At 43.0% G+C, this 18,309-nt stretch overlaps 1 protein-coding gene across 1 annotated transcript in view; it reads right to left on the reverse strand.

The window, feature by feature from the left end:
* The window catches only part of QRFPR (pyroglutamylated RFamide peptide receptor), a 150,373-nt gene that overhangs the window by 93,695 nt on the left and 38,369 nt on the right, over positions 1-18,309 (reverse strand). Inside the window, exon 2 of the mRNA XM_040419877.1 lies at positions 2,706-2,864. Coding sequence (XP_040275811.1) covers positions 2,706-2,864 — 159 coding nt within the window. The remainder of the gene's footprint in view (positions 1-2,705; positions 2,865-18,309) is intronic.

Consider the following 18,309-nt stretch of genomic DNA (forward strand, 5'->3'; position numbering starts at 1 on the left):
TTTTTCCATCATATTATACACTGCTTGTTTCCATGGTTACAACCACCCTGCAATCCAGCAACGTTGGTCGTGCTTTCACACTATAGGAAAAAGTGATGGCCTATGCACTCTCCCACAATCCCAGCCACCAAAGAGGCCAGAACTTTTTCCTATAGTGCACAAGCACAGCCTCTGCTCCAGAATTGCAGGGTAGTTGTAACCATGGAAACGAGCAGTGTATAATGTGATGAAAAAATTAATGAAATGAATCCAGCCAGCAAAGGAAGCAATATGGATAATAACAATATATTAGTAAGTGGCTTGTATTAACTTTCTCTACATGATAAATGCCACTTACTGAAGTGAGACAACCCCTTTAAGCATACACATTGGATAATAGCTGGCCAAACCCAGAATCAGATGACTATTTAATACACACCTCCACTTTTTCACATATGTTAGCTAATGCTGCACCTTGGAAAGGTAGCTAATGACAGGAGCCTTTGAGGCGGGTACTAAACAAAACTTAGTGAACTAAGTATAAAACCAATTAAGTAACTACAATGATGCTGGTTGTCATCTTTCCAAGGTACTAACTGTGTCTCCTAGTGCTCAGATACCATAAGTCTTACAGTAGGGCCAAATTTGATAACAACCATATGGTCACAAAAATAATATCACGAAGGCTGTATCAATACTGGTGAACAGCAAGCGAAAAGAAGTAAGCTCACTGATAGATGACAAAAACTGAATGATGATGGAAAATGGATGAGGGAAATGGAAGTGCGGCAATGAAGCAAATTGAAGATAGAGATAGAGATGAATCAAGGTAAACATAAAAAAAAAACACTAATAGAATCTGACTCTGATCAGCAATATAAACCTAAGCACGATAGCCAGGGACAAAACAAAAACCAAACTCAGCAAGCAGAAAATAAACTGAATTCAGACAACAAATCTCGATGCCGGCAGCCAGGGGCTTAACTACCATAGCGGCAGACCATGTGACTGCTATGGGGCCCAGGGCAAGAGAGGGCCCAGTCCTTTTTGGGTTATCTCCTCTTCTACTAGAGGTGAAAACGTGGTCAGGACTCTACCCTCTAAAGGAACAACCTTTAGCAAATGAGGTAGTGGGAAAATGGCCCAAGGGTCATTGAAAAGGGTTTAGGCAGAAACCCTTCTGTCCTGTGTGGGGGGCCTGGTTTGATCCCTGCTATGGGGCCCTTACTTCTCTATGTACACCACTGCCGGCAGCAATGGAAGGCAAAAGGAGTACAGATCCCAAGCTACCCCGACATCATACAATTTTTCAATTGTAAAAACTTTTCACAAATCTTATTATTTTCTAGGACTGTCACGAGGGTGTCAAGAGCCACTTCTGACTCCGTTATACCCGGGGTCAGGAAGTCGCAGCGGGTGGCTGCGCGCTCTATGTCTAAAGATAGTGCTGTTTCTTAATGGTAGCTTTCTGGGTTTGCCTTGCAATCCTTTTTGGCTCACTCAGGGATCCGTAGCTTCTTCTCCTCAGCTGTTTCTTGTCCAGCACTTATATTCCCCTCTCCCACTTCTCTGGTTGCCAGATATAGAGCTTCCTGCCTGAACTTCTATACTGACCCACTGGAGCTGTGTAGCTGTGATTCCTGGTTGTTTTTCCAGAGCGTTACCCTCCGGATCCCTGTTGGGCTTTTGTTGTCCGCTGTTGTCGCCCACCTGGGATTATATGTTTTGTCTGTATTGTCTGTCCTCTCCTTGGTGTTTTCCTTTAGTGTTAGTGGTGCGGACTAGTGTTCCCACCGCCCTATTCACTACGTAGGGCTCATCTCAGGAAAAGCCAGGGTTTAGGCACGTGATCGGCGTACGGGTGAGGAACCCATCTAGGGACGTCAGGGCAGTCAGGTGCCAGCCTCAAGGTGAGTTAGGGGTCACCACCTTTCCCTCTCCCTTGGACAGGGCCTTCCCATTTCCCTCCCTTTGCGTCACGTATGTGATCGGCACGCCGGTCATGATAAGGACTTCATATAGCCATGACCATACCAGATTGTGAAATGCCTTTTCTGCATCCATTGCTATGACATCTGCTCCTCTACACTTATCCGATGGGCATTTTGACCAATCTAGTACTGTGTGCGTCTGATGTTTTAGTATATAATTTTGCTAAGATCTTTGAAAGGTATTTCTGTGAATTAGTCCGGTTTCAGGAGGAGACCAGGAAACCTCTGGGATCCACTTGAAATAATAAACAGGTAGGTATTTAACTCACAGATCCCGCACTGCCGCTCTGGTTCTCCATGTCGACAACATGTGACTGCTGCAGCCAATCAATGTCCTGTTGGATGCACCACTGAGGCAAGTGAGTGCTTGTGTTAGTCACTTGTTGTCGTCATGTCGTCACCACTGCAGCCAAGTAAATAGAGCCTGGCTGGGAGAACCAGAGTGATGCTGTGGAATTTGTGAGGTACCGGTAAGTACTTTTAAGTTCTTTATTTTAGTTCAGTTCCCAACTTGGTTTCCTTCTGAGAGATGTTCCTTAGAGGCAGGGGATCAGGTCTTTCTGTAGAATTTTAAAGAATTCATTCATTACCCTATCTGGCTTTGCCCTCAACCCAATTGGTGATAACCTTGCTTATCTAATAATTTGGAAGAAAAAAGTTTGACCAGTACAGAGAGCAAACGCCAGAACTATAACATGTCACAATTTATTAATACATTTACATTACATTGCTTACCTAGCATTGTAAAAGCTCTTCTATTAGTGTACTGCCACTTCATTTTTAAAGGATGTATGATTCCCTGATGCCTTTCTATGGCAATGCATGTCATTGTGAGGATCTCTGTGACAATGGCTGTAGACTGAACAAATGGGACCATTTTGCACGCAAAGGCACCTGTAAAATTACACAAAAAAAGGAAACAAACTTTGGCATAGGAGGGGCGAATGTTGCATCTAAAAATAAATGCTTTAGAAGGAAAAGAAAAAGGAAAGTATAATAAAATAGGTAAATATTATTCATTTATAGCGATAAGAAAATGGATTCTAAATTAATAGAATTTGATACCACCAGCAGTCATATATTTACCCATAGCCATACCATATATGTTGCTCTCACTTTAACCTTTTTGCTACCATTTTGCCGCTCTGATAGCCAGGAAAATTTTCACAGTTTTTACATGTACAAAATAAAACCTAAATTACAAAAACATTATAATAATTCCCCAATACGTGTATACTTTATGAAAGTAGACACCCAGCATATTGTAAATATGCCACTCAGCACTTTATACACACAGTCACCTTCATGCATCTTTGGGTCAAAGTGTAATTTTCCGTAACATTTGCATAAAAGTTTATAGTAATTAGTGGGTAAGAAAGTTATATGGATCACACCTCTTACACACAATAAACATTCAACATGTGCAGAGTTCATACATACCACTTAGGCTTAAATTTATTGTACATTAGCATATCTTCATAAAATTCCCAGAATTGAAAAGATCAAAAATGTGATTTTAAGCTGGAAATTTTAAAAAGTTGCAACCTATAACATGCAGGGATTACAGTCCTTGCAAAGTAAGTGAAATCCCAAAACCTATACAATATATTTCCTAAAAGCAGACAACCTGATGAGTGCAGGTGCTCTGACTGACTGTTGATAACCATGTTTACCTTTAGGTAATTTTGTAACAAACAAGAATTAGTTTATATAATGCATCAAAACAATTATTTGCACCAAAAACGCGCATTCATGCAGAAGTTTACACATGCACTACTCACAAAGTAGTGAAATTTCAGGACGAACATAAAATGCACTCTATCCTTTGCAGGTGAACTTAAAGTGCTTCTGTCACCCCCCAAAAGTCATTTTTCATTTTTGGGCTAATTAAAATCCTTATAGTGCGATTATTCAATATATAGTGCTCTTACCTTTTTTTGTTGTTTAGTTTCTTTAAAAACCGCACTTTTATAATATGTTAATTACCTTGCTACCAGCAAGTAGGGCGGTTACTTGCTGGTACCCGCCGCATCCTCCTTTCAAAAAAACGACCCCTCCTCCTGTTGATTGACAGGGCCAGCGAGCGCTCTCCTCCTCCGGCTGGCCCTGTCTGCAATTCAAATCCTGCGCCTGCGCCTTACGTGTCTTCATTCGGCGCAGGCGCTCTGAGAGAAGGACGCTCGCTTCCTCAGCACTTCCTAAGTGCGCCTGCGCCAATGACGTCTTCTCTTTCGGGTTTAGAGGTGACGTCATCGGCGCAGGCGCACTGAGGGCGTGCTGAGGAAGCGAGCGTCCTTCTCTCAGAGCGCCTGCGCCGAATGAAGACACGTAAGGAGCAGGAGCGGGATTTGAATTGCAGACAGGGCCAGCCGGAGGATGAGAGCGCTCGCTGGCCCTGTCAATCAACAGGAGGAGGGGGCGTTTTTTTTAAAGGAGGATTCGGCGGCTACCAGCAAGTAACTGCCCTACTTGCTGGTAGCAAGGTAATTAACATATTATAAAAGTGCGGTTTTTAAAGAAACTAAACAACAGAAAAAGGTAAGAGCACTTTATATTGAATAATCGCACTATAAGGATTTTAATTAGCCCAAAAATGAAAAATGACTTTTGGGGGGTGACAGAAGCCCTTTAATGTGACCTTCTCTAAACTTTGAATACACATGTCTAACTGTTCAATGTTTCAGTACTTTTTGCACAACTTGCTGTTCTTTAACAAGGAGCTTAACTGCAAAATTCGCAACAGGTGTTTGATCCGTGAATTTCCCCAATAAATTTCAATTAGAATTGGTATTTAAACAGTCCTCCTCACCATGCTGTTCACATTTTGACATCACGAGACCAAGACGAACTGCAAGGGTACCAGATCACAGGCTCCATCATCGTCTTACATGGGTCAGGAAGCATCTACAGTGGACGAGGGACTAGTGGGCTTCATTGCTGTTCACTGATTAAAGTCAGTTCACGCTGAGCAGAAATGATGTCCATTAACGATGTTGAAGATGTCAAGGAGAGCGCTAACTGATATCACCAGATGAGCCTTTGGTGGTGGTGGTGGTGTTACAGTCTAGTTAATAGAGAACTGCACTACACTTTGTGAATGGTACAGTGACAAGCCCATACTACTTGAATAACATCATAAATCTAGTCATTGGGCCTCTCCATGAACAAGAGGGAAAGGAGAAAAAATGTATGGGCAGTAAAAAAGAAAAAAGGAGTGGATTCTGGAGCGCCAGGAGGACTATTGGGAAATGACGGAGTGTTTGGGATGGGGTAGGGGGTGATATGGTGGATGGTTACCAAGGCTGCACCCTAAAACAGTGTACGTAGGTGCACTGCAAGGTAATTACAGAGATAAAAATAAAGAAAAAATAGTGCTATAGACTTGCCCTAAGTGGCCCAGGTGGTTGTGGGGAGGGTAGGCAATAGCACAGGGGCGCCAAGCTGAAGGGAAACGGATGGGATATGTGTAGTAGGTCAATGGGAGGTTACACCTGTACTATTTTTGTGGATGGTTCTACTTCACAGTATCGATATATGACAGAGCATATATCACTGTGTCTATACTATTTTGGTTAGTGATTCTGTTTCACAGTCTCGATATATGGCATAGCATATATCACTGTGTCTATGTTTATTGATTCTATTTCACAGTCTCGATATATGGCGGAGCATGTATCACTGCGAGAGTACTTCAAAATGATAGACGGTGTTTAAAAATGGTTAAAACGAAGGGGGACTTACTTCACCAGGGAGGGAGGTATAGGATAAGCATAATACACCTGTGAATTAAATTCACACTGCTCTTGAGAAAGGGGAGATACCCCGAAACGCGTTGAGATTTATTTATGCAATAAAGAACTCTCCATTTGGAACCTTGACTACCATTCCTTTGGGACGTGGAGGAAAGTTCATACTATCTGACGAGCGATCTCGGCGAGGGAGGAGCGGGTATATGTGTATTATGCTTATCCTATACCTTCCTCCCTGGTTCAGACCGTGTGAGATACCCCCTCTACATACAGGTGTTTAGGTGTTTGAATCAGGCTTTTTAAGTACAGCCATTTGAAATACAGCCATTTTGTGCAAAGAAATATTTAATTTAGGCCTACACTGGTTCAGACCGTGTGAGATACACCTTTTACATACTGTCTTTCTATTCTACTATTAATTAAACACCCATTTAGGGCAAGATCCTAAATTCGAAAAATATGAGGAAAGCGTCAAATAAGGGACGTGGCCCAGGTCGTTGTGCTGCTGTTGGAGCTCCTGTTGCAGGGAGAGGACGTGGTCGATCTGTGCCAGCTACATGCACAAGTGAAACCCCTTCCTTAGGTGCGAGTAGGCGACAAAACCTGCAGCGGTATTTGGTCGGGCCTAATGCTGCTCTATGACTGGTGAGGCCTGAACAAGTACAGGTGATAGTAGATTGGGTTGCTGACAGTGGATCCAGTTCCTTCACATTGTCTCCCACCCAGTCTCCTGCTGAAAGACCACAGTTGGCACCTGCAGCCGATGTCCATCAGTCTTTTACCCCCTTGCAAATCAGCCAAGGAGTCTGAGCTCCAAGTCATGCAGCAGTCTCTTCTGCTTTTCGATGACTCTGTTAGCAGGGTTTCCCAGGGCCATCCACCTAGCCCTGCCCCAGAAGTGGAAGAGATGCCCAACCACTTATCTTTCGAGATGAGTACATGGGAGGACCGTCGCAGCACGTCTCGGATGATGACGAAAAACAGGTGCCAACTGCTGGGGCTTTCGAAAGTGTGCGGACCGACAAGGAAGGCAGGGTTGAAGACTGGGTGGAAGATGATGTGGAGGACCCCACATGGAATCAAGGTCATGCGAGTGACCTATTTAGTACGGAGCAAGATGCGGTGGTCGCACAGAGCCACCAGCACAGCAGAAGAGGGAGCAGGGTGCAAAAGCAGAGCAGCCGTCCTCTAGACAGTACGCCTCCTACTGCCCACCACAGGAAGGGACGGAGCACACCAAAGCCAGCTCCAAGGAGTTCCCTGGCGTGGTAGTTCTTCAGACAATGTGCTGACAACAAGACACGAGTGGTTTGCACTCTGTGCAATCAGAGCCTGAAGTGAGGCATAAACGTTCTCAACCTGAGCACAGCCTGCATGACCAGGCATTTAAGTGCAAAGTTTCCGGCCAGTCATTCCCAAGTGGCTCCGAGGGTGGGTTCCTGCACCCACAAACCCAAGGTACACAATTGTCCAGCCAGGGCACAGTTCTGGAGGATGAGGAGGTGGAGGATGATGAGATGGAGGAGGAGGAACCATGTTCACAGCAGGGTGGAACCCAGACCAGCTTATGGCCATCACTGGTGCATGCATGGGGGGATACAGAGGACACAGACGATACACCTCCCACAGAGGAGAGCTTTTCGTTGCCTCTGGGCAGCCTGGCACACATGAACGATTACATGCTGCAGTGTCTCCGCAACGATCGCCGAGTTGCCCACATTCTAACTTGTGCTGATTACTTGGTGGCCACACTGCTGGATCCCCGTCACAAGGACAACGTACCGTCCTTAATTCCCTCACTGGAGCGTGATCGTAAGATGCGCGAGTACAAGCGCACGCTGGTAGACGCGCTGCTGGTGGCATTCCCACCTGACAGCGTGGGCACAGTGGAAGCACAAGGCGAAGGCAGAGGATGAGGAAGAGGTCGCCAATGCAGCTGGGGCACCGCCAGCACCTCAGAAGGCAGGGTTAGCATGGCACGACACAACAACCAGCACCACCAGCTGATATGGAACGTCTTAGCAGGAGGCAGAATTTCACCAACATGGTGGAGCAGTATGTGTGCACACGCCTACATGTACTGAATGACGGGTCTGCGCCCTTTAACTTCTGGGTCTCCAAATTGGGCACATGGCCTGAGCTTGCCCTTTACGCCTTGGACTTGTCCGTACCTTGTGCAGAATAGATATGTATATCGGCACTAACCAGCCATTGTTATACTGCAGCGCAATTGCTCATGTTTGCATTTTGGATATTTCACACTCTTTTGGAGTGTACCTTAATTTTACAAAATTAAATTAAAACCAAATTCCTGTGTTGGCTATCTCGTCCTCCTCCACTGCCGCTTCCACCTACTCCGCTACGTCCACCGCCTCCTCAAACTCCTACTCCATATGGAACTCCACCTCATAAATCCATTTTTTTTTTTGTACGTGTTTTATTTTATATAATTTCACTACTTTGTCATTTACATTTTCGGGTGAAATTCACCAATTTTTGGGTGTATAGTACCACTGCTATACCTAGTAGACCGGTAAAAAAAAAAAATTCTCAGTTACATTTTATGGTGAAATGAACAAATTTTTGGGTCTATAGTACCACTGCTATACCTAGTAGACAGGTTAAACAAAAAAAAAATTGTCATTTACTTTTTCGGGTGAAATTAACCAATTTTTGGATGTATAGTACCACTGCTATACCTAGTAGGCCGGTTAAAAAATATATAAATTGTCATTTACATTTTATGGTGAAATTCACCAATTTTATGCTATATCTAGTGGAACGGTAAAAAAAATAAAAAAATTGTCAGTTACATTTTCTGGCGAAATAAACTAATTTTTGGGTGTATAGTACCACTGCTATACCTAGTAGACAGGTTAAAAAAAATAATTGTCAGTTATGTATTCTGGTGAAATTCACCAATTTTTGGGTGTGATGTACCACTCCTATACCTAGTAGACCGGAAAAAAAAAATAATTGTCAGTTAAATTTTTTGGTGAAATTCACCAATTTTTGGGTGTAATATATCCCTCCTCTACCTAGTTGACAGCTTAATAGATTTCAATACTTTTTCTGTTACATTCTTGGGTTGACATTATACAATTTTAGACGTGAATAAACATCTGCTATGCATAGGTGACAGGGAATAAAATGTAATAAATTATTCAGTAATTAATGCGCACCACATCCTTTCATTCAATGCTTAAACTTTGAAAAGTTGTCACACTTTTATTCTTTAATCATTTCTCCCATATTTCAACTCTAATTTTAAATTAGAAAAAATGAATCCTCCCTTGGATGTGGTCTCTCATTCTCACGCTCCCTCTCTGGTCTGGAACCCTGATTCCCCGCCACCCGTGATCACCATGGTAGACGCATAAAAGAACATCGAAAGTTGATAGAGCAGATATCAAATTGGATCGTGAACATCACGGGGACGTGCGACATGGTGGGGCAGTAAGTGTGCACACGCCTACACGAACTGACTGACAGGGGTCAGCCCCTGCAACTTCTGGGTCTCCAAATTGGACACATGACCTGAGCTTGCCCTTTACCCCTTGGAGGTGCTTGCCTGCCCTGCAGCCAGTGTATTGTCTGAACATGTGTTTAGCATGACTGGAGGGGGTTATTACAGGTTATATTTCCCAATGTTTTGGGGTGTACCCTAATTTTAAAAATAAAATTTAAAACCAAAAACCAGTGTAGGCTACCTCCTCCTCCACCGCCGCTTCCACCTACACCGCCACATCCACCGCCTCCTCAACCTCCTACTCCATATGGACCTGGTCCTCCTAGATCAAGATTATTATTTTTTGTTTTTACGTATTTTATGTTATTTAAAGTCATTTCCCTATCCTCATTTGTTTGCAGAGCACTTGCCATGCTCTTAACCACATTTTGATGCCATTTGCAGCCCTCTAGCCCTTTACATGGTGGGGCAGTAAGTGTGCACACGCCTACACGAACTGACTGACAGGGGTCAGCCCCTGCAACTTCTGGGTCTCCAAATTGGACACATGGCCTAAGCTTGCCCTTTACCCCTTGGAGGTGCTTGCCTGCCCTGCAGCCAGTGTATTGTCTGAACATGTGTTTAGCATGACTGGAGGGGGTTATTACAGGTTATATTTCCCAATGTTTTGGGGTGTACCCTAATTTTAAAAATAAAATTTAAAACCAAAAACCAGTGTAGGCTACCTCCTCCTCCACCGCCGCTTCCACCTACACCGCCACATCCACCGCCTCCTCAACCTCCTACTCCATATGGACCTGGTCCTCCTAGATCAAGATTATTATTTTTTGTTTTTACGTATTTTATGTTATTTAAAGTCATTTCCCTATCCTCATTTGTTTGCAGAGCACTTGCCATGCTCTTAACCACATTTTGATGCCATTTGCAGCCCTCTAGCCCTTTACATGGTGGGGCAGTAAGTGTGCACACGCCTACACGAACTGACTGACAGGGGTCAGCCCCTGCAACTTCTGGGTCTCCAAATTGGACACATGACCTGAGCTTGCCCTTTACCCCTTGGAGGTGCTTGCCTGCCCTGCAGCCAGTGTATTGTCTGAACATGTGTTTAGCATGACTGGAGGGGGTTATTACAGGTTATATTTCCCAATGTTTTGGGGTGTACCCTAATTTTAAAAATAAAATTTAAAACCAAAAACCAGTGTAGGCTACCTCCTCCTCCACCGCCGCTTCCACCTACACCGCCACATCCACCGCCTCCTCAACCTCCTACTCCATATGGACCTGGTCCTCCTAGATCAAGATTATTATTTTTTGTTTTTACGTATTTTATGTTATTTAAAGTAATTTCCCTATCCTCATTTGTTTGCAGAGCACTTGCCATGCTCTTAACCACATTTTGATGCCATGTGCAGCCCTCTAGCCCTTTCCATGACATTTTTACAGCCATTTTAGTGCTTAAAAGTTCGGGTCCCCATTGACTTCAATGGGGTTCGGGGTCAAGTTCGGGTCAAGTTCGGGTCCCGAACTCGAACTTTTTTCCGAAGTTCGGCCGAACCCGTCGAACCCGTACATCCAGGTGTCCGCTCAACTCTAGCTATCACCTAGAAACAGCTGTCTTCAGATGAGATGCTGGTTTAATTAGTATCCAAGTCATGTCTCAAGGCCTGTTTAAAAGGTTGAACATTGACTTATGGGATAGCTACCTTTCATCTGGTGGCATTAGAAGCAGAGCTTGTTAAGAGCTCATTTGCATACCCTCCCAGAATTTCACAGGAGCATTGCCTGGTCTACAAGACTCCTCATGCCGATTAAGAAGCTGTCCATAAGGAGATACAGTATCTCCTGAATCCGCAAAAAATAAACACTCACACAGATCCACGAGAGAAAATGTATGTATATATATATATATATATATATATATATATATATATTTCACAGAAAATACAGGTACCCCAGAAGCACTGCAAAATCAACATGGCGTCTGAAAATCAATTCATCAAAATCTGAGCTACAAAAGACAAAAGGTGGTCTTTCTTTTCTGAAGCCAGCAGTGTAACCAAACAGCAGTTTACGCCTATATTTGTGGCATTTCTGTACCCAGTAGAACCCACCTAACAATTTAAGGGGTGTGGTATGCCTCAGATGGCTAAGCAGAGTACATCGTACTGAGCACTGAAATGCTATATCTGTGAAATACTTGCAATTTTCATTCAGCGATATCCCTTGCTCATTTATTTATGCAAAATGCTCCCTTCACCCCTTCATAAATAACTTGAGGAGTGTAATTTCCAAAATGCGTTCACTTATTGAGGGTTTCCACTGTATGAGTACATCAGGGTCTCTGCAAATGTGATGTAGCACCCAATAACCATTTCAGCAAAGTTCACACTCCAAAAGCCAAATTATATCCTTCCCTTCTGAGCCCTGCCGTGTGTCCATACAGTAGCTATCATCCATGGTTATGACATTTCCATACGCAGTAGAACCTTCCTAATAATTCAAGTAGTGTGTTGTGAGTCTCAGATGGCACCAGCTGGGCATAGCATATTGGGCACTGAAATGCCATTTCTGTGAAAAATTGCAATTTGCATTTTTCTTTTTAAAGGGTTTCTACCACTTCGTTTCACATAATTAGCTGTCAGACACTAGCGATCCGCTAGTGTCTGCTCTGCCAAACCATCCTAATATAATAGCTTTTGGGGCAGCCGTTTCGCTAAAAAAAGAACTTTTATTGATATGCTAATGAGCCTCTAGGTGCTATGGGGGCGTCATTAGCACCTAGAGGCTCGGTCTACCTTCACAAACTGCCGCCGCCCAGCGCGTCCCTCCAGCCCGCCCATCTCCTCCTGAATGCGATCCTCCCTGTGAGCGTATGTATTCGGCGCATGCGCAGTGAATGTCTGACCGCTTCCCTGCTCAGACATCTCCACTGCGCCTGTTCCTCGGAGCACTATGACGTCATCGCGCAGTGGAGATATCTGAGCAGGGAAGCGGTCAGACATTCACTGCGCATGCGCCGAATACATACGCTCACAGGGAGGATCGCATTCAGGAGGAGATGGGCGGGCTGGAGGGACGCGCTGGGCGGTTGCAGTTTGTGAAGGTAGACCGAGCCTCTAGGTGCTAATGACGCCCCCATAGCACCTAGAGGCTCATTAGCATATCAATAAAAGTTCTTTTTTTAGCGAAACGGCTGCCCCAAAAGCTATTATATTAGGATGGTTTGGCAGAGCAGACACTAGCGGATCGCTAGTGTCTGACAGCTAATTATGTGAAACGAAGTGGTAGAAACCCTTTAAGTTCTTATTTTATTGATTTTTTACAAAAAGCAACATAAACAAACCACATACATTTAGCTCCATATCTCAAGGAGGTATGGAGCGAGATAAACAAACATTGTAGGTAAATATAGTCCTGTTAATAATGATGGCAAAAAAGAAAGGCTCCACCGTGTCAAAATTTTAATAGAGGCAACAGAATATAAACAAGGGGAGAAAGTAAAAGAGGGAGGGGGTGTTTAAAAAACACAATAAGTAGCGTAAATTATAATCCAAATAGTGAATCAAAGAACAGACGGTCAGGAAGAAGGGAAAGAGCTGAGCTTCCGATCCAACAGATTGCCGGTGTCTCTTCAGGGAGAACAAACACTCCAAAAAAATGATGGCATCACAAGGAACAGCTATTGAGCTCCTCAAAGCAGAAAATCTGTTTAACGTTATCAATCCATTCCTGGATAGAAGGTGGGCGCACTTGTAGCCAATGTGGAGGGATCAAAGATTTCACAAAGGCCAACAAGTGAGTAATAAGGTACTGCTTCAAAGGCATGTACTTAAGAGAAGGTTTAGCCAACATGACTATTACAATGAAGAAAGGAGAAATCAGGGTCAGCAATCTAACGAATAATGGTCTCAATCTGGTTCCAGTATGGTATGATATGCTACATGGGCAATCCCACCAAATGTGAGGTAAAAAGCCAGCGTTCTTATTACTTCACTAACATAAGTTTGAGGGGGATAGTTTATATGCATACAGCTGTTCTGGTGTTGTATACCATCTGGTGAGTAGTTTGTAATGATTTTCCTGGAGCCTATCGCAGATGGAAAAACCATGTAAGTACTTGAGAATGTTTTTGGTATCGGCCTCTGTGAGTGAGATGCCCAGCTCCTGTTCCCAAGATAATAGGAAAGAATGCTTTACCATAGTTTGCAGACGAGTGAAATTATGGTATACAGAAGAAACCAATCATTTAATCGGGGAATAAGTGGATAGAATATCCTCAAAAGCATTGAGAGGTCTATTGAAAGAAAGTGTATCTGTAGCAATGGGGCAGACAGTTTTTTAAATTGAAATAAAAGAGAAAGGAAGAAGCGAAGTCCTGAAAAAGTTGGACAAAAGATTCAGTATCAGATGGCATAGTTAGAGGAGAGAGAGAGTTAAGAAGATAGAAGACCATGCCACGACTAACCAACTGAGGGAGAAGACTACCCAGTGAAAGTGGAGAGGGATGATGTGCCAAAGTCAAATGCATGCACCACCAGGTCTCACATGTACCTCTTATTAAAGGGTGACATGTAGGGGATCTATAGTAAAGTGAGGAACCGCACTCTGTTCAAAGGATATCACCGGTGCCAATCAAGGGCTGTTAGGCCGTGATCCAAGTAATAAAATATTGAGGCACTCAGGGTGAAGGTTTTTCAATTCAAGTATAGTTTTATTTCATTTTTCTGCATCATCCATTTGCTCATGGTATATGTAAAAATGACAGACTATTTCGGACCGGACGTTTCGGTCACGATGGACCTTCATCAGCGGTCATGTTATCTGGAATAGTATTAAATACATGTTTTAAATACTGTACAGGGAGTGCAGAATTATTAGGCAAGTTGTATTTTTGAGGATTAATTTTATTATTGAACAACAACCATGTTCTCAATGAACCCAAAAAACTCATTAATATCAAAGCTGAATATTTTTGGAAGTAGTTTTTAGTTTGTTTTTAGTTTTAGCTATTTTAGGGGGATATCTGTGTGTGCAGGTGACTATTACTGTGCATAATTATTAGGCAACTTAACAAAAATCAAATATATACCCATTTCAATTATTTATTTTTACCAGTGAAACCAATATAACATCTCAACATTCACAAATATACATTTCTGACATTCAAAAACAAAACAAAAACAAATCAGTGACCAATATAGCCACCTTTCTTTGCAAGGACACTCAAAAGCCTGCCATCCATGGATTCTGTCAGTGTTTTGATCTGTTCACCATCAACATTGCGTGCAGCAGCAACCACAGCCTCCCAGACACTGTTCAGAGAGGTGTACTGTTTTCCCTCCTTGTAAATCTCACATTTGATGATGGACCACAGGTTCTCAATGGGGTTCAGATCAGGTGAACAAGGAGGCCATGTCATTAGATTTTCTTCTTTTATACCCTTTCTTGCCAGCCACGCTGTGGAGTACTTGGACGCGTGTGATGGAGCATTGTCCTGCATGAAAATCATGTTTTTCTTGAAGGATGCAGACTTCTTCCTGTACCACTGCTTGAAGAAGGTGTCTTCCAGAAACTGGCAGTAGGACTGGGAGTTGAGCTTGACTCCATCCTCAACCCGAAAAGGCCCCACAAGCTCATCTTTGATGATACCAGCCCAAACCAGTACTCCACCTCCACCTTGCTGGCGTCTGAGTCGGACTGGAGCTCTCTGCCCTTTACCAATCCAGCCACGGGCCCATCCATCTGGCCCATCAAGACTCACTCTCATTTCATCAGTCCATAAAACCTTAGAAAAATCAGTCTTGAGATATTTCTTGGCCCAGTCTTGACGTTTCAGCTTGTGTGTCTTGTTCAGTGGTGGTCGTCTTTCAGCCTTTCTTACCTTGGCCATGTCTCTGAGTATTGCACACCTTGTGCTTTTGGGCACTCCAGTGATGTTGCAGCTCTGAAATATGGCCAAACTGGTGGCAAGTGGCATCTTGGCAGCTGCACGCTTGACTTTTCTCAGTTCATGGGCAGTTATTTTGCGCCTTGGTTTTTCCACACGCTTCTTGCGACCCTGTTGACTACTTTGAATGAAACGCTTGATTGTTCGATGATCACGCTTCAGAAGCTTTGCAATTTTAAGAGTGCTGCATCCCTCTGCAAGATATCTCACTATTTTTGACTTTTCTGAGCCTGTCAAGTCCTTCTTTTGACCCATTTTGCCAAAGGAAAGGAAGTTGCCTAATAATTATGCACACCTAATATAGGGTGTTGATGTCATTAGACCACACCCCTTCTCATTACAGAGATGCACATCACCTAATATGCTTAATTGATAGTAGGCTTTCGAGCCTATACAGCTTGGAGTAAGACAACATGCATAAAGAGGATGATGTGGTCAAAATACTCATTTGCCTAATAATTCTGCACGCAGTGTATATACTCGAGTATAAGACGAGTTTTTTGGCACATATTTTTGTGCTCAAAAAGCCCCCTTGTCTTATACTCGAGTCTAGGTCTGTATTATGGCAACTTACATTGCCATAATACAGACCAACAGTGGCGTAGCTATAGGGGTCGCAGCGGTCGCAATTGCGACCGGGCCCCTAAGTCAGGGGGGCCCACGGGGCCCCCCAGGAGATAATGAGTAAAGCCCTGGATTATTTATTTGGATATCTTACTTTGTTTTAGCTCCGGTAATAGCAGGCAGTGCGGGGGCGGCGCTCACTCAATGACGTCACGCGCCTGCGCCGCCTAGTGGGAGAAGCAGGCGCGTGACGTCAGTGAGTGAGCGCCGCCCGCCCGCACTGCCTGCTATTACCGGAGCTAAAACAAAGTAAGATATCCAAATAATCAGAGTAAAGAGCTCAGCAATGAGCAATGATTAAAGTTAAAGTAGTTACTGATTATTTTATAAATATACTGCTGTGAGCGTCGGGGAGGGAGATCTGTGGATGGCACTGTAGGGGGATCTGTGGATGGCAGTGCCATCCACAGATCTCCCCCCTAAACAGTGCCATCCACAGATCCCCCCTAAACAGTGCCATCCACAGATCCCACCTCCCCTAAACAGTGCCATCGTGGCACTGTTTAGGGGAGGGGGGATCTGTGGATGGCACTGTTAAGGGGGGATCTGTGGATGGCACTGTTTAGGGGGATCTGTGGATGGCACTGTTTAGGGGGGAGATCTGTGGATGGCTCCCTGTATTTAATGCAGAGTATGTGTGTATATAATGCACACACACTGCATTAAATACAGGGAGTCAGACTCCCATCAATCTGAGTCACCCTCTTGCAGATGTGTGTATATAATGTAGAGTGTGTGCATTATATACACATACACTCTGCATTATAGCTGCATTTCCCACCCTAGTTTTATACTCGAGTCAATAATTTTTGGGGGGTAAAATTAGGGGCCTCGGCTTATATTCGGGTCGGCTTATACTCGAGTATATACGTTAGGTCTTTTACAGACGGCAGAGCATGAAGTTAAGTATCATATTTGTGATAATAATATAACATAACAATAAATAATTTACAAGCAAAATTTGATATCGTTATAGCAGCAAGGTAGGCAGGTGTCCAGAGGTTGGTAAATACATATAAATACATAGAGTTCGTGAAACAAAATTCATATATTTATGGTAGTAGAAGAACATGATGGTTTATGGAGCATGATTATGTGGGTTTAGATATAAATATAAAAATAAATTTACCTTGGAGGGAAAACGACAAGGAGGGGAAAAAAGGGGGGGGGGGTTGGTGGACATAGTGAACATGATTCTATGAGTCCCCATAGAATCATGTTCACTATGTCCACCAACCCCCCCTTTTTTTCCCCTCCTTGTCGTTTGCCCTCCAAGGTATATTTCTTTTTATATTTATATCTAAACCCACATAATCATGCTCCATAAACCATCATGTTCTTCTACTACCATAAATATATGAATTTTGTTTCACGAACTCTATGTATTTATATGTATTTCCCAAACTCTGGACACCTGCCTACCTTGCTGCTATAACGATATCAAATTTTGCTTGCAAATTATTTATTGTTATGTTATATTATTAATACAAATATGATACTCAACTTCATGCTCTGCCATCTGTAAAAGACCTATTTAAAACATGTATTTAATACTATTCCAGATAACATGACCGCTGATGAAGGTCCATCGTGACCGAAACATCCGGTCAGAAATAGTCTGTCATTTTTATATATACCACAGGCAAATGGATGATGCAGAAAAATGAAATAAAACTATACTTGAATTGCAAAACCTTCAACCTGAGTGCCTCAATATTTTATTACATGTAGGGGGTCTAAACCTATCAGGGTCTGGTAGGCATAGATTAGCCAGTATATTTAATCACAGCTAAGACGATATACCGTCAGAGGGAATAATAACCACAGGTGGTGTATAATCCAATAAATGTAATCACAGGGAACGACCTGTTTAAAACGTAGCCTTTAATCTAATTTAGACATAAAATAACAAAAACTCCCACAGACATACATAGAAAAGAACAAAGAGAAGATATATCCTTGATGACATGGAAGATGATACTTGTAATCGTCCAAAAAGTGATATACTTCTCCATGGTGGAAACAGTTAAACACTCCATCAGGGGAGGAGACATTGACACTATCCTGAGACAGAAAGAGTCGAAATGGATACATATGCTAAACACCATGTCACCTGCAGGACTGAATGAAAATATCGATTACTCCTGCTTTCTTTAGCCAGCCATATACTATTTGACATGGGGTCGACATATATATCTTGAGCACTGTAATAACTTTAAGGGGAGGATATGTGGCCACCCCCACTACAGTGCCGTTTTGATCCATCCCATGTATAACATCAATTTATATATATATATATATATACCATCAACTCTATTCACCAAGATATAATAGAGTATTCATTAATAGCTTTATTTAGCCTGCAGTATTTTTATCCCCTCCTACTGGTGCGTACATTATGTGTACCGTAGGGACTAATACCTGTCTTAAATGTTGTCCCCACTTTAATCATCTATATTAAACTGGTTCATGGTCCGCGCACCTATACAGCGCAAATTGCCTTTTATTCCTTAACCGGGGTCTATGTATCTAAAATGGGTCCTTTTCATT

Source organism: Bufo bufo, chromosome 2 (genome assembly GCF_905171765.1).
Source record: "Bufo bufo chromosome 2, aBufBuf1.1, whole genome shotgun sequence".
Classification (NCBI taxonomy): Eukaryota; Metazoa; Chordata; class Amphibia; order Anura; family Bufonidae; genus Bufo; species Bufo bufo.